Raw genomic sequence first — 19,770 nt, 5'->3', positions numbered from 1 at the left:
GGGACTGTGTTATTTTAAAAATGGAAATTATTTAGAAGGAGGTTGTAGAAGATGGAAAAGCCAGCATCTTGCTGCCCTGTATGCTGGCTTGCTTTAGCCTCTCAGAGACAGTGAAGGGCTGTGTCAGACTCACCGTATGTGTGTCGTGTGTATCTGTGTGAGAATGAAATTATAAACCAAAATTTCTTTTCACTATTCCCACAAATGCTTCTATTCTTGATTTTTCTGCCCTTTTCCCCCGTATGGACAGTTCTCTCAAAAAAAAAAAAGGAAAGAAAATCTCTTCACATCTGGAGAATCCCACCTGGAGACTTTGACATTAACATTTTAATGATGATTTTCATCTGCCTCTCATGAAAATTTTAACAAGAATTATTGAAAGGAAACTATTTTGTTTATTGTTCCACCTCAGGGCAATATTGAGCTCAATTAAAGAATGCTTAGGGTTGTGAAAGGCAACATCCACAGCAGGTGAAATCCCAACAAGAGTGTCACTTGTGTCTTGCTTTTCTTCTCATGTTGTTCCCACTTAATCAGTCTGCATTCTCCCTTAAACCTCATGCTCAGTGGTGATAAGCGATGGAAATCGGCTCAGTTGCCCTTTCTGAAGTATCAGCAGATTTCAGGGGTTCCAGCTTTGTAGGTCCTGGCCCTGACATATTTCAGATGTCTGTGAATGATGAGTTCTCTTTTTTGGTTTCCTCACAGTTGATGACAGCAGCACCTCAGCAGTTCCTAGTAGACATCCTCCCAGTAGATGATGGTACCCCTAGAATTGTTACCAACCTGGGGCTCCAATGGCTGGAGTATATGGATGGCAAGGTAAGGCCTTTCTATCTGCTGTAGTCACGCTAGCCAACTTGGGCTGTATCCTCATTCGTGATAATAACTTATGAATAAAACTCCATTCAACTCATGTTTCTCTCTCCCTAAGTAAGCTGATTTTCCTAAGATTGATGAGCTCCATGAGTTTGGTTAGGATTATATATAGTTTAAGATGTTCTTACAAAATGAAATATTGTAAAAATCAAAATATTGTAGCTCAAACAAGGTAGAAAGGTTTTTTCTTCCTCACATGTAGGGTGGAAGTAAGTGGGCAGTCTAGGGCTCTACATGACGATTCAGAGGAGGAGATTCCTTCTTAGTGTTCTGCCATCACTGAATTTTTGCTATTGAAGGCACAGCCCAACCTCTCCAGTTGTTCATCAATATTCTAGCCCAAAGGAAGAGGAAACAGAGAAGGAGAGGATAAGGAACTTCATTTTAAGCAAGTGGTATAGAAATTAAATGCATCACTTGCACTCATATTCTTTTGGCAAGAAATTGGTCGTATGGCCCCATCTGTTGCATGGGAGGCTGGGAGAGTCTCTAGCTGCACAGCTAGGTACCCAGCTAAAGCTTGTTAACTAGAAGAAGGGAAGGATGGATTTGGGGAAACATCTGGACTGTGCCATAGATGGGAAGGAAGTGAGTATGTTTGTAGGTGGCATCCTCAGAGGAATTCTACTTTAGAAATTTCTTTCTCCTCCTGAATCCCAATTTGGTCATTTTAAGATATGCCGTAATTCTCACCCGGTAACACGTCAAGCATGAAGTCCCCATCTTCACCCAAACACACACAGTTCTTCAGTTCAGTCTGGGAACTGATTTCTTACTTTTGAGTGTGATGTTCCCTCTAGGATGTGGATTTTCTCATCTCCATGGAGCTGATTAGTTGGTTGTATATGTAGCTGTTGTGTATAGCTTTCCACTGAACTAGTTAGGCTTTGTAAAATATATGAAACAAAATTAGTACAAATTCTTCTCATGCTCTATTAAACTTTTTTCTCCATATTCAGAACCATCCCATTCTCTTCTCAACACTCTCCAATTGGTTTTCTACCTCCTACTCCTACCCTACTGCAGTCACTCTTACCAAAGTCAGCAATGACCTCTACTTTGCCAAGTTCAAATGTTACTTACAAGTCCTTATTTTACTAAATCTGGCAACATTTAATACTGTTGACCACCTCCTTTTTTCTCTAAAAGCTTTGCCCTCACTAAATATTTGTTGAATGAATGAATGAGTGAATTAAAGTTAAGCCATATATTTGAACAATATTGGGGTATGATATATTTATTTTACTCAATTTCAAGCATGGTAATTGACCCCTGTAAGGTACACGGTGGCCATCTTCCCTGTATTGTGTCATTCTTTCGAAGGTCCAACCTTCTTTCCAAAAGCCAAATGCAAATCCCACCACCTCAAATCCCTCCTTCCCCAACCCAGATGGAGTTAATCTCTCCCGCTCCCAAAAGTATATAGAACTCTTTTTGTATCTACCATTATAGCTCTTGCCACAATTACCTTGCTCATGGGCCTTTCTTTCCCAATAAAGGGTGACGACCTTAAGGGCAGCGGCTGGGATGGTTTCTGTCCTCATACCCTCTCCAATCCTGACAGAGTTTTCCGTGCAGCAAATGCACTCAGTAAATCATTGTTGAACTGAATTAAATCTGAGTCAGAGGGTCTTGTTCCTGCTTTATTCCCACCTCAGGAGTTAAATATAATGGGTTTCTATTCCAGGCAACCAACCTGATCACCAAGAAGGAACTGCTGACCATGGACCCGGACACGGAGGACCCGCAGCTTGTCTACGAGATAACGATGGGCCCCAAGCATGGCTATGTGGAGAACAAGCTGCAGCCTGGCAGAGCTGCTGTGACTTTCACACAGGGTGGGACTCGGGACTGAGAAATGGGAGAAATCTATTCCAATGCTCCTCTCCCTGCCTCCTCCATCTTTCTCACAACCACTTGGTGCTACTTACCCCCAAGTAACCTATTTGCAAATAAATAGATCTTTTGGTGTCTAACCACCAAACTTTGAATTTTACTTCTTCTGATTTTTTTCCCATTACTCTGTATTATGGCAAAGGAAATTTCATCTTTACAGTAGTCCCCCCTTATCTGCGCTGGGAATACATTCCAAGACCCCCAGTGGATGCCTGAAACCACAGATAGTACAGAACTCTATATATATTGTTTTTTCTTGTACACACATACCTATGATAAAGTTTAATTTATAAATTAGGTAGAGTAAAGTTAACAACAATAGTAATAAAATAGAAGAGTTATAACAATACGCTGTGATAAAAGTTACACGAATGTGGTCTCCCTCTCTTTCTCTCTCAAAATATTTTATTGGACTGCACTCACCTTTGTTCTTGTGAAGTGAGATAATAAAGTGCCTGTGTGATGAGATGAAGTGAGCTGAGTGATGTAAAGTGAATGATGTGATGTAGCGTCAGGCCACTGCTGACCCTGTGACAGTGTGTCAAAGGGAGGCTCATCTGCTTCCAGACCACGGTTGACCGTGGGTAACTGAAACGGTGGAAAGTGAACCCGCGGATAAGCGGGGACTGCTGTCCCGTGCTTCCTCAGCTCCCAGTTTGCTTTAGGTTTTGGCCAGGTTTTCTGGAAAGGATCACATGATGCTGCTTGGTTTTCTTAAAAAACAAAAACTGAAAACAACTGCCAGACTTTATGAAAGATCTGTGGTCTTGTGTGATTTAGTTTTGCTCTCTAAGAGTTATGGGTGGTTTTTTAAAGCTTCAGCAAAGAAATTAAAATCGACATGGGTAGGTTGCTCAATAGAAATATTTTCCTGTTTTGAAACACATCAAGCAGATCATTTTATGTTTCAGTTTCTTATAGGCTTGTCAGACTCTTCTAGACTTCTTTTGAGGATGGACCTGATTAGGAGCAGTCATTGCAAAACCGCATCTTACAATTCATGCACCATGTTTCCTTTTTTCTCCTTGTCCTCGGTCTTGTGTTCCCTCCCAGCCCCGTTTCATCTGCCTTGTGTAGGGGCTGTTTTAATCCAGCCCCTGCTTTTCTTGTTAGTGCATACCTTTCAAAGAACCTTATTTAGAAGGAAACGGGAGTGTGTACGAGCAGATACACACAGAGGATGGGGTCAAAAACTTGTCTCTGTCATCCCTCAGATTTGCCTCTAACATTCCGTAGACATTTATTAGAGTGCTTTTTGGCCAAGACCCTGGGATTCTCATTTTACAACAGTGTAAGGGTACTTCCTATATGTAAGGACAGGTCTTTTGTTACACAAAGCTATGGGATCTTATTTTAAAGTCTGGCAGAAACATTTATTTTTAAAACTATTATTTCTTGGGGCTGGCCCCGTGGCCGAGTGGTTAAGTTCGCGTGCTCCGCTGCAGGCGGCCCAGTGTTTCGTTGGTTCGAATCCTGGGCGCGGACATGGCACTGCTCATCAAACCACGCTGAGGCAGCGTCCCACATACCACAACTAGAAGGACCCACAACGAAGAATATACAACTGTGTACCAGAGGGGCTTTGGGGAGAAAAAGGAATAAAATAAAATCTTTAAAAAAAAACAAACTATTATTTCTTTTTGTTTGGGGGAAAGTAAGTTCTGTCTGTAACCCATTAGACAAATAACCTGGGTGAGTTGATGTGGGAATCTGTGAGGCTGTCTTTACATCCCTGGGTTAATTCACAGTGTCTTTTTTTTCTCTCAGAGGATGTGAACTTGGGGTTGATTCGGTATATGTTGCATGAGGAGAAGATCCGTGAGATGATGGATAGTTTTCAGTTTCTGGTGAAAGACAGTAAACCAAATGTGGTCCGTGACAATGTCTTCCATATCCAGTGGTCCCTCATCAGCTTTAAATATACCAGGTATGAGTGTTATTGTGTGTTCCTTCTTGAGAAATGACTCATTTAAGCAGAGGAAATCAAGATGAAGCACCCTGGGGTTGGGCCCTAGTCATTTGATGATGATGGTGCAGTGATAACAGTGGTGAAAATAATAATCACACCAAATGTTTCTTGAATACTGTATATACCAAGTAATGTCCTGCATACTTGACATACATCATCTTGTTTAGTACTTACAATTGTGAGACAAGTCCTATTCTTGTCCCCACAACAACAAAGCAATAGAGACAGAAAGAGGTTGACTAACTTACCCAAAGTCACACAGCTAATAAGCAGTAAAACCAGGATTTAAGCCCAGTGATCTTAGCCATTGTGTTTTACTACCTGTCCTGCAAGTATTCTTGCTTCTGTCTTCAAGTTTTAGAGGATAGTCTGGTAGAAGTGATAGGAAAAAAAAATATACATTCAAGTTCTGAAAATAATCACTGGCCCACAATAACAATAGTTTTGCCTTCCGTGTACATTGTCTCTTCTCCAGCTTCAATTCTCGCCCAGCTCCTTTGGTGTTCATAGGGTTGTATATCGTTAGGGATAAATTCATAGCTTAATGTAGACGGCTCTTGACAATGCTTTCACAGTCCGTTGGGGAGTTAGAGAGGCACACAGGCACCACTTGGTAAAGGCGGGCAAGCACAGTACTGATTTTATAAATTAAATTGTAACTGGGATTATAATTTTTGCAGGGGAAATAATCTTTAAATCTACGTATCAGAGACTCACTTTTCTAAGAAATCACCCTCATGATAATTCAGATGAAAATTGCAACTTGAGGGGAAAAAAGGAAAATGTGCAAACTTGATTTCATGTGTCTCAGATGTAGGCTAGTCCACCCTTACTCACACAAACTTGGAGAATTTGTGGAAAATTAGAATCAGTTTTTATATATGTAATATTTTGTTGTTGTTTACCTCTTGTTTGTATCTCCTTCAAAATTACTTAAATGGAATACAACTGATCACTTTTTCTGGACACTCTCTAACATTTAATGAACAGTACAGAGGGTTCCACAGCTGGCCATGAGCACTAACCTCTCAGTGACACTTTGCCTGCAACCATGGCAGCAGCCAAGACACAATGCCTTCCAGTGCCTGTCCTCAGTGACAAGAAACAAAGCCCAGCTCAGGCCCCACTCACCGGTGGCTTTTCTAAACCTAGAGACTTAATATGAATTAATAGCATGTGGATAGTTTGCCTCCTACTTTGCAAAAGCGATTCAAATTCCTAGCAGAAAGCTAAGTTAACCCTGTGTCTTTGTTCGTTGGGCTGTTATAACAAAATACCGTAGACTGGTGGCTGACAAACAACAGAAATTTATTTCTCACAGTTCTGGAAGCTGGGAAGTCCTAAATCAAGGTCCTGGCAGATTCGGTGTCTAGTGAGGACCCACTTCCGGGTTCATAGATGATTGTCTTCTTGCTGTGTCTTCACATGGCGGGAAGACAAGGGAGCTCTCGGGGGTCTCTTTTATAAGGACACTAGTCCCATTCATGAGGGCTCCACCCACATGACCTAATCACCTCCCAAAGGCCCCCACCTCTAATATCATCACATTGGGGTTAGGATTTCAACATATGAATTGTAGGGGACACACATTCAGCCTATTGTACCCTGTCACTCCCCCATTGTCATAAAGCTCCATTTGTCTAAACACCTTTGTTACCTAGGCCCGATTCTCGTTTTCTTACCTCTGGCACTGCCCTGGCTCCTTCATACACTTCCTGAGACCTGGGGCAGTCAGTTCCCACCTGAGATAAGTCATTAATTGCCTTCCGTGCCCCTTTCTCCCTAAGAATCCACTGGCCTATTCTAATTACTCTGCCACATTAGAGAGAGACTATTTGTCATTTCTCTGTTTGAGTGCATAGCTCGTATGTGCTGTCCATCTTCTGAATGACTTTCAACTCTCTGAAAACAGGGCAGGTAGATTCTGCATCCACAGCTTCCTTGGTCACTCAGTGCTGTGACTATCCCAGGTGAGCAGGTTCTGTCAGTTTACAACCTGGCTTCTTAAAGGAACCAAACTTCCTCTTCTCTGAACTGCCTGAAACCAATAACCAAACAGAAGAGACAGGTATTAAACAAGTGGATTCTTCATGGCCCTGGGGCGGAATTTCAGAGACTGCCTTATTGTGTGCTTCTAGCTACAATGTCAGCGAGAAGGCGGGGTCTGTCAGCGTCACAGTGCAGAGGACTGGGAACCTGAACCAGTATGCCATCGTCCTTTGTCGCACCAAACAAGGCACCGCCAGCTCCAGCTCCAGGGTCAGCTCCCAACCTGGGCAGCAGGACTACGTGGAGTATGCTGGCCAGGTAGGTGGGTGAGGGGGACTCTGATTCTCAAACTGCCAGCCAGGGTTGGGACGTGGTTGTAGGCTACTGCGGTACCTTCCCTCTTCTTTTTACCCCACCTCCCTTTCCATTGGCATCCTTCCTCAAATAGTCTTCCTATGTTCTCTTCCCACGGGACTTTGTTTTTCACAGTATAGTCTCCAGTGAAGTTTTAACTGCCAAAGGTCAAGTTGTTGTCCAGCTTCTTGGTCTTTACATTTTGCTTAATGACCAAAAATCAGTCTCCAAAGCCTCATGTTCTACACTTGGCCTCTGATATCCTAACCCTTCCTCTCTCCTCACCTTCTGTACCTGAAGAGAGGAAAGCGGGAATATGGGAGACCAGTTGGGAAGCTCGTGGAGTAGGCTGGGTGAGAGGTGATGGGGGCTTGGGCTTCAATTATAAAGTGAATGTGGAGAAAAGTGGATGGATTCAACAGATGAGTAAGAATTGATAGGATTTCACAGTGGATTAGACAGTGGGGTAGAAGGGTGAGATGGATGGTGAGGCCTCTTGCTAAGAAGGGACACCATAGGAGGAGCAGGTTTGACAAGGCGGTCATCTTGACTCTGCTTTGGACAGGTTGAGTGTGAGTTGCCTTAGAGACAATAAGATGACAGCTATATAGGGTGGCAGGAAGTGCCAGAGACTCCAGAGAGGAGTTCTGGAGCAGAGAAATAAATCTGCACGTCTCCATGTTACGGTGGTGGTAATTATGCCAGGGTGTGAGAGAGGAAAAAGAGAGAGTGAAAGCAAGAGAGAAAGGAGGGGGACTTAGAGAAAACTCCTTTATGGCAGGGTGCCCAGTATTTGTCGTCTTTTGTGTATGGCACAATGCCTTGCACTTATTAGGTATTTATTAAGTGTTTTTTCAAAGCAATTTCATTATTCTTATAGCAACGTAAATCTCTGTAAAGAAGAATGGGCTCTCTCTTTGAGGCATTTCAGCTAGACTAAGCTAAGGCCTCTTATGTCAACTTTCAAGGAGGAATTAGGAAAGATAAGCTGAGAAGTCTTTTAGCAAAGATAAGAAAGAGCATGTACTTGTGTTTTTCAAGGAGAGACAAAAGGCAGTGTGTTCTAGATCATAAGTAGAGATCTATCCAGTGTTTCATTTAGTTGGGGCTGTTTTGAAATGTGGAGCTTAGTGAAACTTAATTTGATTCGTTGATTAGATATGGAATAATAATTTTCTATTGAAGAAAATTATATGTTTTTCAGATTTGTGTGTCCCTAGAGGTTTATGACTATTTTTGCACGTTTTAGCTGTCTCCATTTACACAAAGCGCAATCCAGGCTCATTTCCTGCCCTTTCAGTTTTGGACAAGTCCATAGCCCTGGGTCCATTTGAAAGTTTTATCTTTATCTTCTTTTTTAGACAAAGTAAAACCAGAATAAATCCCTGTAAGTTCACAATTGTATACGCATAAAATAATTCTTCTCTTTCGTACCAGGCTAAATTCATTCACATTATAGATCTAGCCCATCTTACTGGCAAAGGATTTAGTCATATATAAAGTTAAATTCAGTCTGGCTTGTTCATAATGTAACTTTCTCTGAATTCAAACTGCACTATTTAGTACACTGAGATTCTATGACAGTTTTGATAGTACAAGTAATATGGTGATGGTAATAAGGATAATATCTTGGATTTGTTCAGTTCTTTAAAATATATTTAGCACTTTCATTTTACGTTGTCTCCTTAAGTCCTCCCAATAAGTATGTGAACTGGGGGAATTCTTATTGTTATTTAGCTGATGAGAAATCTGATGTTTGTAAAGTTTCATAGCCTAACCCAGCTTGGAAGTAATAGAACCAGGACTTAAAGTCAGAACTTCACACTCTAAGTTCAAAGATCTTTCGAGGCAAACTTGCCACAAATAGAAAGGGACCTGAGTAATCAAATGCCTCTTGCTATCCCAAGTGAGTTAACAAAACAGGCTATGAATAGTTACCTACATGTTTTTCTGTGCCTACCGAACGGTAGGATATGTCTTTGCCCTCCGTGTCCCTGTACAGTAAATCAGCCACAATATACAGGTGAAAAATGGGAAGAGGTAGCCAAGTCCTCCAGGTAATACAGCAGGAAGTTGAGGATGAAGGACCAGCTACTTCATTCAGTGCTCTGCCCACTGGACTTGAGTCCTCTTTTCCCATGATGCTCTGGGGGAGCAGAACAGGAGAAGCTGAAGCACAGCTTAACTCTTTGTTCTCTCCTTTGACAGGTGCAGTTTGATGAGCGAGAGGATACCAAATCCTGCACCATCGTCATCAATGATGATGACATATTTGAGAACATCGAGAGTTTCACCGTAGAGCTCAGCATGCCAGCATATGCCCTATTAGGAGAGTTCACCCAGGCGAAGGTCATTATCAATGACACTGAGGACGAACCCACATTAGAATTTGATAAGAAGACCTACCGGGTCAACGAGAGTGCTGGTTTTCTGTTTGCACCTATTGAAAGAAAAGGTCTGTTGGCGCTAAAGGTGACAAGGAGCTGTAATAATAGCTAACATTTACTGAGTCCTTTTTATGTACCAAGTGCTCATGTACCGTGTTAACTCATGTGTGGAAGTACTTCACCTGTATTAACTCACCTAAATCCCCAGCACAACCCCAACGATGATCCCACCTCTAGTGAGTACTATCAGAAGGCTTCTCTTCCTAGTTCAAGTTGTTAGCACTCCCATTTCTTCTTTAATGGCACTAGAAGACTAGTTATATTTGGCCTTGCAAATTATTCATGAACAACTCAGGATTCTTAATCAATCACCCAATCCATAAAATATTTATTAGCCTTGGTCAAGGAGGGAAGTTACAGTTTGTCAGAACTGGCTGTCCATCTTAGTTCTTGGAGGCCAAAAATGTGTTTAAAGATTTCCCTATGTGAGTGTCACATCTAGAGCTCAGATGAGAAATAAACTGTGTGCAAGAAATAAAGGGCAACTCTTGAGGAGATGAAAATCGAAACAAAGATCATGTGGGTTTATGATTGCGCAATATTGAGACTTTCAAACACATGGAAATTAAATCCCCATTCAAAGACGCAACATGACTGTAAGTGATGATGTCAGGTTTTTTATTGAATCTACTGACTGGGTATGAGTGTAACAAACACCATAGACAGCGCAAACCCTTGGTGATGCCACTTGGAAAACAAGCAAGCCCCATTGATTGCTCTGGGCCAGCAAGCCAGGCCCAGAACAAGCTGTCACCCAGACAAGTGGCAGCACTAAGTAAAGTCATGTGTACAGAGAGGCAGGTTTTATTTTGTTTTGTCTTTCTTTTTTTAAGCAAGATTGTTTCTCCCTGGGAATTAAAGTGCAGAAGTTTATTCAGAAAGGCAGCGAACTGTGCTCTTCGAACTACCTTCAGGACACAATTACTTTGCTACTTAAAGTACCAAATATGTCTCTTATCTTCCCACCCACTGTGGTCTTAGGTGGTGGGCAATGAGTCTCATGAATTAACTGAGCACAAAATTCACAGAAGAGGAAATCCATTTTCAGTCGTTTGGTGAAGTATCTGGGGTATATTACATCCTCAAGTGGTTTATGCCACAGGCTTAAGAAACTGCAATGCAGGAAGGTTTCATGTCAGAGTTTGAAGAGAAATAGTAATGGAATGTGTCAGAGGGAGCCAAACTAATTAAATTACCAGAGATTTTAAAATTTGAGAAGCACTCACTCAAATGCTGTGGTTTTCTTGCCATTTGTATTTCAGGGGATTCAAGCAGCATTGTATCTGCAATTTGTTACACAATTCCTAAGTCAGCTATGGGCAGTAGCCTCTATGCTCTAGAATCAGGATCTGATTTTAAATCTAGAGGGATGTCTGCTGAAAGTCGTGTGATATTCGGGCCTGGTGTCATCATGTCCACCTGTGATGTCATGCTTATTGATGATAGTGAATATGAAGAGGAAGAAGAGTTTGAGATTGCCCTGGCAGATGCTTCTGATAATGCCCGCATCGGAAGGGTGGCGTCAGCCAAGGTGCTCATTAATGGTCCCAATGATGCCTCCACTGTGTCCCTGGGCAACACAGCTTTCACTGTCAGCGAGGATGCAGGTAATGGGGAGCATCTCTGGGGTTCCATCACCAATCTCCTGATCCCTTTCTTGAACAATTTCCTCTTAGGTTTGAGAATATCCTTAAGATATTAAGAATGCCATTCCTCAGTGACATCATTGTCGGTCTGAGGCACTATGTAATACTAGGCAGCAAGACCAATAATGGAAGGTCATGAAGAATAGGGAGTTCCATCCACTTTTCTTGCTCCACTTACTGATGGCAGGGAGGGTTCTGGCTTAGAGCTTCATTGGCTGACCTCTGTAGTCCAGAGGGAGGGCGTGGTGCAGAGCATTTTGGCTTGTAAAGGAGGGAAATGTGATCTGTCGAGGATGGTGGAAAGTTACTTTGTGTACTGCTAGCTGCTAAAACAAATTCCTAAGTTTCAGTGTCTTAACAAATGGAACTTTCTCATTCATATAATAGCCCAAAGCAATCAGTAGGCAGATTTCTTCCACATGGTGTTCAGAGACCTAGGGTACTTCCCTCTTTTGGCCCCACAAGGGTCTCAAAGTCTTCTTCATGCTGCTGGCAGACATACTGCCAGAAGGGGCAACAGCTATGCTGAGTATCTACTGATCTGAGCCACCTGATCAAGGCCTTCCACCTCTTTGAAGGAGATATTCTCAGATGTAGTGGGAACTAGTATTTTTGAGCCCTTGCTGAATGCCAAGTACCATGCCCTGGACATTCATGTATTCTCATTTACTCTTCTCTGGAAGAGATAACATTATATAGAAGAGCAAAAGGAGGCCCAGAGAGGTTAAAGAAATCATCAAGATCAGCAGCTAATATGGCAGAGCTGGGATTAGAACCCGGACCTTTCTACTATACCACGTTTCCTTCCCCCTACACCCAATGCCTAGCTGTGAAGACTTGTCACCTCGCAGCTTATTGGCTAGAAAAATATGATTGATGGTGTAGCTTTTCTCTGACCTTGATTGTGAAAATAGCCAAAAATCTACATGTATATCATTAAGACGCTACAAAGTATGATGTCACAGTGGACCAGAAGATGAGCTTCATTCCTAAGATAAGCAGTAAGGACATATGGCTTAAGTAATGATGTGTGCACCACTTGGATAAAGTAAGGAAATCAACTTAGTTAGGAACATTTAATTAGGAACATTCAGCTTCAGGCCCCACAGAGTCCCCCAGCTGGTTCTTCCTTAATTGACTATTTTCCAGCTCATCCCTGAGGCCCTAGTCTCTGAGTGTCTTCTCTCTAAATAGACTTGGGTGGTTTATCAATGGACCCTCGCCCCTGAAGTTCATTGTTCTCCTGTGAACAGTCTCCTTCTGAAGTCACGAAAACACTTTCTCCAAAGAGCTGGCTCTCCGGCATCACCTCCGTGAGGCCTTCCTCCAGGTCTGCTGTTGATCTTAGTGACAGTAAAAAGAAAGATGGTGATACCTGTCAGCCTCCCTCAGAGGGAGCACGGGCACATCACTGAAGCTGGATTAGACAAGCTGGCGGATTGAAGCTGCTGCTGTCAGGGAGAACGTTGCTGTGAAAACCCCACTGATTTTCTGGCTCAATCTCTCTGAATCTCACTTCAGGCACAGTGAAGATTCCAGTTATCCGCCATGGAACTGACCTTTCTACCTTCACGTCTGTCTGGTGTGCCACGCGGCCCTCGGACCCCGCTTCTGCCACTCCAGGAGTTGACTACGTTCCCAGCTCTAGGAAGGTGGAGTTCGGGCCAGGTGTCACTGAGCAGGTGAGCATACAGGGGTCAAAGGCTGATGGATCTGTGTTGTTTCTGGTCTGCTTTCCAGACTCTCTGGAGGACTCTAAACTCCTCTTGCAATATTAGGATCTGCCCTTTCTTCAAAAACACAAACATACAGACAAGAGGACACACTTAGAACGATCTTCTACAGACTCTCCAAGTGACATTTCAGCATCTAATATCCAGCACCACAGATTTAGGATAGAAACTGCACTTATTTGATGTAAATATCTAGAAACAAAACATCTAAGGTGTGTGATAAAGAGATTATCATTTTATAAATTAAAACAATTTACTTTAAGACCACCAAAGAAAGGCATTGTCACCTTTGTCCTATCTCCCAAAGGCAAATGAGTGTTGAGTATTGGGTGTTCTCTAAGGTTTGTTTTGATTTTCTTCTTTTCTTAAATTTCTTTAAATTTTTTTTATTGAGATATAATTGACATACATTAGTTTCAGGTGTCCAACATAATGATTCAATTTTTGTATGTATTGTGAAATGATCGCGCATTAAGTCTGGTTACCCTGATTTTTCTTCTAGTATTGCACCTTGACTATCTTGGATGACACTCAGTATCCAGTAATTGAAGGGCTGGAGACATTTGTGGTTTTCCTCAGCTCAGCACAAGGGGCCGAACTGACCAAACCCTTCCAGGCTGTCATTGCAATTAATGACACATACCAGGATGGTAAGAGATTGGGGATGCCAGCTTGTGGCTCAGACTATATTTCTGTTTTTTCCTTAACTTCTGTGTGTATGACATTAGAACTCATTCACTTTCTCACTCAAGAAGTGTGTGTGTGTGTGTGTGTGTGTATACAGGTGCATGCACACAGTTTTACACAGAAATATGTGAGACATAATCATTCATGTTTCTGGACTCTGCTAGGCACAAAAATATGTATAAGCCTTAGTTTGGCTGTGTCCTCAAGAAGTTCAACATTCAGTGGAGGGAGCAGACTCAAACAGAAAAATTAGACTGTATTATGATAAATGACCCAGTAGTGCTATAAATCCAGTACTATGGGAGCAGAGGAGACTGAGTAGATAGTGAGCAGTCGAGGAGAGAGAGTAACTATGTGTGGAAGAATCAGATTTCACACAGGAGATGATATTTAAGCAGAGTCTTCAGGTGTGATAGGAGTTTATCTAATGGATAGAATGAAGCTTTGTCCAATGGAGAGGTACAGTATACATGAGATATAAAATTTTGGAAGATGCGTATTTGGAAAACAGTGAGATGCTTACTTTTGCTTTGAGCCCGGCATGAGGCGAACAGAAGGAAATGAAGCGGAAGGACAGGTTGAAGTCAAGGTCAAAGAGGTCTTATGTTCCAGCCTAAGGAATTGATAAGCAGAGGGGAGCAACAGATGCTTTAAGCAGAGGAGTGGTGTGACTTCTGTTTTAGGAAGCTAGTACCGGCAGTCCTGTAGATGATGTAATAGACACAGGCATGTGAACAAAACATCAGCCACCCCTGAAGATCTAACCTAAGCAACATGAGGATGAACAGAAAAGGACAGCTGCTTCTCGAGAAGAATTGATGAAATTTAGAATTGTCAGATTCTGGAGTTGGGTGAAGAGCAAATCAAACCTTCCACCTCATCAGTGTCCCCAGTAGTTGGCCATAGAGCCCATGATTAAACTCTTCCAATGATAGAAAAGTCGCCAGCAAAGGAAAAGGCAGCCCAGCAGGACAATCTTTAATGTTTTTGTTTATTTAAAAATAATTTATTTATATGGTAAAAAAATCAAGTGGCAAAAAAGGTTACTATGAAAATTAAGATTTCCTTCTACCCCTCTCTCCCAATCCTCCAGGTCCTCTCCATAGAGACAACCATTTTAACCAGGTTTTATGTTGTGTGTATCCTTCAAGAGAAAAAAATACATGTGTATATATATAATGCATGTATTTTTATGTATATATATCCATATGCATATGTCCAAAATGGTATCTTATTTTAGAGCTAGGTTTATTAAGGTCTAACTTACATAAATTAAAATTCACCCTTTTTAGTGTACAGTTCGATGAGTTTTGACAAATGCATACAGAGGTGTGCCTACCTCCACAGTCAAGATGTTGATCAGTTCCAGCACCCTACAAAATTCTGTGGTGCCCTGTTATACTCAACCTGTCTCCCATCCTGAGCCCTGACAACCACTGATCTGTTTTCTGTCCCTAAAGTTTTGCCATTTTCAGAATGTCATGGAATCATGTAGTACGTAGCATCTTGAGTCTGGCTTCGTTCACTTAGAATACTACACTTGAGAGTCATCCGAGTTGTTGCGTGTATGAGAACTTAGTTCCTTTCATTGCTGAGTAGTTTCCTGTTGTATGGATGTACCACCATTTGCTTATCCATTCACCTGTTGAATGACATTTGACTTGTTTACAGGTTTTGGCAATTATGAATGGAGTAGCTATAAACATTTTCATATAGGTTTTTGTGTGAATCTAGGTTTTCGTTTCTCTGGGTTAAATACTTAGGAGTGGGGTTGCTGGATCATATGGTGCTTGTTTAACCTTATAAGAAACTGCCACCCTGGTTTCTAAAATGGCTGTACCTATTTTGCCTTACACCCAGCAGTGTATGAGAATTTCTCTTGCTCTATGTTCCTACCAACATTTGGTATTGTCAGGTTTTTGTGAGGTTTTTTAGCTATTCCAGTAGGTATGTAGTGAATGACTAATAACACTGAGATCTTTTCAAGTGCTTACTTGCCATCCATATATCTTCTTTGGCCAAATATTGTTCAAATATTTTCCCCATTTTTTTCCCTTCTTCTCCCCAAAGCCCTCCAGTACACAGTTGCATATTTTAGTCGTGCATCCTTCTAGTTGTGGCATGTGGGACACCACCTCAGCATGGCTTGACGAGCAGTGCCATGTCCGCGCCCAGAGTCCGAACTGGCAAAACCCTGGGCCACCGGAGCAGAGCGTGCAAACTTAACCACTGGGCCACAGGGCCTGCCCCTCCCCGTTTTTTAGTTCGGTTGTTTTTCTCCCTCTATCATTGCATTATTATAGATTCTGGACAAAGATTTGTGTTTTGCAAATGTTTTGTCCCAATCTGGTGCTTGTTTTTGTTCTCTTAACAATGTCTTTCAAAGAAAAATAGTTTGTCATTTTGCAGTAGTCCTATTTATTGATATTTCTATTGTAAATCATGCCTTTAGTGTTGTATCTAAGAAATCTTTGCCTAACCCAAAGTTACAAAGATTTTCTCCTCTGTTTTCCTCTGGAAGTTTTATAGTTTTATGTTTTACATTTAGGTTTGTGATTCATAAAATGGTAACTTTTTAACTATGAACAAGATTATAACAATTGTACTATTTGATATTGTAGGTTACGTCAGAGTTTAGAGTGATCTATTAAACATTATCTCATTTGCTCATAATCCCATGGTTTTATTTTGGTATCTGTTTTGTAGATAAGGAGACTGAGACTGAGGGGAGTAAACATGTCCCTGAAAGTCTAGTATATGGAGGAACCAACATGCATTCTCAAGTCCACACTCTTTGCACTGCACTAAACGGTTCTATTTGGTGCAGCAGTAGTCTCTGTGGGATATTTTTTTCCTTAATGAAGCTAAACAAGAAAAAGAAAATTCAGATATTCTTTTTATTCTCAAGAAGACTTCTTATTCTTCTGCATAAAAGAATAGTTAATTTCCCTCTGATGCCGTGAAAAGTGAATGCAAAATCAGAAGTCCTAAAATGTGATCTCAGCCCCAGCACTTCCTTGCACTTTGGCCTTAGGCCTTGCCTTAGGGTTACTGAGCCTCATTTTGTTCATCCTTAAATAGTGAAAATCCTACCTTACAAGACTATTATAAGATTAAATTAGATAAAATATGGGAAAATACCTACCTTAGTACTGGCACATAGTAGATTTTATTACATGTTAATTTCGTTTCCTCCTAACACAACTGTAATTTATCACATTTCCAGTGGGACTCCAGTAACACCACAGACTTCGTTGCACTATGATCAACAGAGAGGATTCCGTTTAGACTGTTCTCCATATTTTATTGATGGGCATTAGGGTTGAAAACTTAGAAAATGAATGTGTTAAACAAAATATAATCTTTCAGGAAGGCTACAACAATATATATTCAGTCAAGAATTTATCCCAGAGAGAGAAATCTCAAAACCTATTTTTGTAACCCATTGTAGTGTTCAGAGCTTCCTTCAGTCACTTATCCTTCTTCCTAGTAATTGCTAACTTTTGTTGAGTCCCTTCAATGTGCACATTCTGGGCTAGAAAATCTTACATTATCTCTAATCCTTACAAGCTCTTCAACCTGTGAAACTGAGGTTGAATAATTTAAAATCAGGTGGTAAGGAGGTAATGGAGCCAGAGTTAAAACCCAGATCTAGTCTATCCAAGTCCAATCTTGTGGTTTTATACCCTACCATGCTGACTTTTCATGTTGCAGTTTTAGCTGGCCACTGTCCTCTGTATAACAATGTTTCACATTTCTGATCCTTAAACTTTCAGCCTTCCCAAGTGATCTTAGCTCCCTTCATCTTTTTCCTCCAGGCTGATTTCAGGCCCTTAAATTATCTCGGTAGCTCATCTCAGAACATTTTCCTGTTTTCATTGTTCTCTTCTGCTCTGGTACCTGGAATTAGACTGAGGAATGCCAAGCAAGGAAAGAAAGGCCTTGTAGCCACTACTGCAGCACACCTCTGTGTATGCAGCTGTGTCCTACCTATTCATTAACTTGAAAGAACCAGAGGCAGGATTTCTCCTAAATCTCCGGCTTAACCGTTGCCCATAAAGAGGCCAGCGCATTCCATGCAGTGGCATTTGCACTTACTTTGTCAGTTACTAAGAAGATTACTTTTTCCGTGTCTAAGACTGGTACTCAGCACTGTGTGGCTTACAGAGGAGAGGAGAGCAGAGTCCCACAATCTATTTAAGGACACAAGACTTACACAAATAAGAAGATAACTACAAACTGGGTCATGTGTGATGAATGTTCTTGGAGCGATATTGATAATAAGTGTATTATACCGTACCGTATGAGCCTGTGGGCCTTCAGGGAACGATGTCCATACCATGTTCATGCATTCCCTTGGTGTGGAAAGAGAAGAAACTCTGCAGTCCAGCACACTGTCCCCCCAGGGCCAGCACCCCTGCCTCCTGTGGGGATTGTTGTGTTGTATAGTGTTATTGAGAGGATGACATGGAATGACATGTATGAAAGCCCTAACACAATGTGTGACCTGAGCTGGGCCCTTTCTTTTTTTTTTTTTTTTTAAGATTTTTTATTTTTCCTTTTTTTCCCCAAATCCCCCTAACACATAGTTGTATATTTTAGTTGTAGGTCCTTCTAGTTGTTCCATGTGGGACACCACCTCAGCATGGCCTAATGAGTGGTGCCATGTCTGGACGCAGGATCCGAACTGGCGAAACCCTGGGCCACCACAGCGGAGCACGCAAACTTAACCACTCGGCCATGGGACTGGCCCCTGGGCCCTTTCTTTGTTTGTCATAAACCCCGTGCATAAACCTCTTCCTGAACTCACCTCTTGTCTTTGCATCATCTCTTGCCTCAGTCTCCCACTGGCCTAGGGGTTCCTCAAAGGCAGGGACTCTTTCCCAGCAGGCATCAGAGAAGTGTTTCCCTTTCTCTGTCTCTCTTTTTTTTTTTTTTTTTTTGCAGTTAAGGATAGAGTGAGGTTTAATATCTTGTTAAAGAAGAAAAAAGGAGTCTTTTACAGCTCACAAGGAATTTGGAGTTCATTAATACATAACAAAACTCAAACATTACCACTTTTCACTTTTAACTCTATTCTGACTTGATGCCTGTTGGGCCAGCAAGAAAAATCAATCCAAGGTGTCGATCAGCCGTGAGCAGAAAACCTTCCTTGCTTATGTTGCTTTTTTCCTGGCAACAGGCTTCCTTTTGCCCTCCTCCACTAGGTCATGTTGTTGCAACCCACCTTCTAACAGCACAGACCATTTTACTGGATGACAGAGCCCTAACCAATTAATGTGCAAGGCCTAATGCCAAGTTGTTGCCAATTTTTGCCTAAATTGCCTCATGCCAATTTTCCTTTAGGCATGCTGCTCTTCTAAGAGGTATCTTCTGGGTTTTTCTTTAGTAATAAATGGTAACTGTTGGGCTTAGCTCAGATAAGAGGTTTGTTGTATTTTTGCTAACGCCAACAGTTCTGAGCAGTGGGCAGGTTGGAGTTCTTTCTACATGTTGACTAGAACACTCGGGTGCTTACCTTTCCTGTCCCTTCCTTTCAGGTTTGGCAGGGCACATCCAGGATGCAGTCAAGAAATAGAGGACTACAGCTTTTGGGTCCACCTCCTGCAGCCTCAAAGACTGGTTTTGCCACAGGAGGCTTTGACATATGACTAGAGGGACTGCCTCTTTGTATTGTTCATTTAGAAATTAATAACCAGGGGCAGGCCCCATTGCCTAGTGGTTAAGTTCAGTGCGCTCCACTTTGGTGGCCTGGGTTGAGTTCCTGGGTGTGGACTTATACCACTCGTTGGTGGCCCTGCTGTGACGGCGACCCACACACAAAATAGAGGAAGATTGGCACAGATGTTTGCTCAGAGCGAGTCTTCGTCATCAAAAAAAAAATAATGAAAGAAATTAATAACCAGCAACCAACAAAATGTTGATCTTGGAAAGGGACACGTCTTAATGCAGAGCATTACCATAGGCGTTATGGAAAGCAAGGAGAAAAAAATGATCCTCTGTACTGAGAAGCCTGCAGATAGGGGGCAATACAAGCCATATTATAATAATTCCTATCAAAATTTGAGCACCTGCTATGTACCAGATACTGTACTGAGTACCAGGCATACATAGTCTTATTAAATTCAATCCTCCCAATTCTATGAGTTAGATATTAACATATCCAACTT

General features: G+C 41.7%; 1 protein-coding gene across 5 annotated transcripts in view; it reads left to right on the top strand.

Annotated features, from left to right (window-relative positions):
* The window catches only part of FRAS1 (Fraser extracellular matrix complex subunit 1), a 426,477-nt gene that overhangs the window by 361,024 nt on the left and 45,683 nt on the right, over positions 1 to 19,770 (top strand). For all 5 annotated transcript variants that reach the window (XR_011538148.1, XM_070612755.1, XM_070612754.1 and 2 more), the window contains 8 exons: positions 709 to 822; positions 2,567 to 2,717; positions 4,543 to 4,702; positions 6,883 to 7,051; positions 9,296 to 9,542; positions 10,797 to 11,141; positions 12,702 to 12,862; positions 13,416 to 13,563. Coding sequence is in view for 4 of the 5 variants with exons in the window: in XM_070612755.1 (XP_070468856.1) it covers positions 709 to 822; positions 2,567 to 2,717; positions 4,543 to 4,702; positions 6,883 to 7,051; positions 9,296 to 9,542; positions 10,797 to 11,141; positions 12,702 to 12,862; positions 13,416 to 13,563 (1,495 nt within the window). In the remaining variant the exon portion in view is untranslated. The remainder of the gene's footprint in view (positions 1 to 708; positions 823 to 2,566; positions 2,718 to 4,542; positions 4,703 to 6,882; positions 7,052 to 9,295; positions 9,543 to 10,796; positions 11,142 to 12,701; positions 12,863 to 13,415; positions 13,564 to 19,770) is intronic.

This window comes from Equus przewalskii, chromosome 3, assembly GCF_037783145.1.
Source record: "Equus przewalskii isolate Varuska chromosome 3, EquPr2, whole genome shotgun sequence".
Classification (NCBI taxonomy): Eukaryota; Metazoa; Chordata; class Mammalia; order Perissodactyla; family Equidae; genus Equus; species Equus przewalskii.
Note: the sequence above shows the minus strand (reverse complement) of the source record. Positions and strands in the feature narration are given on the sequence as shown.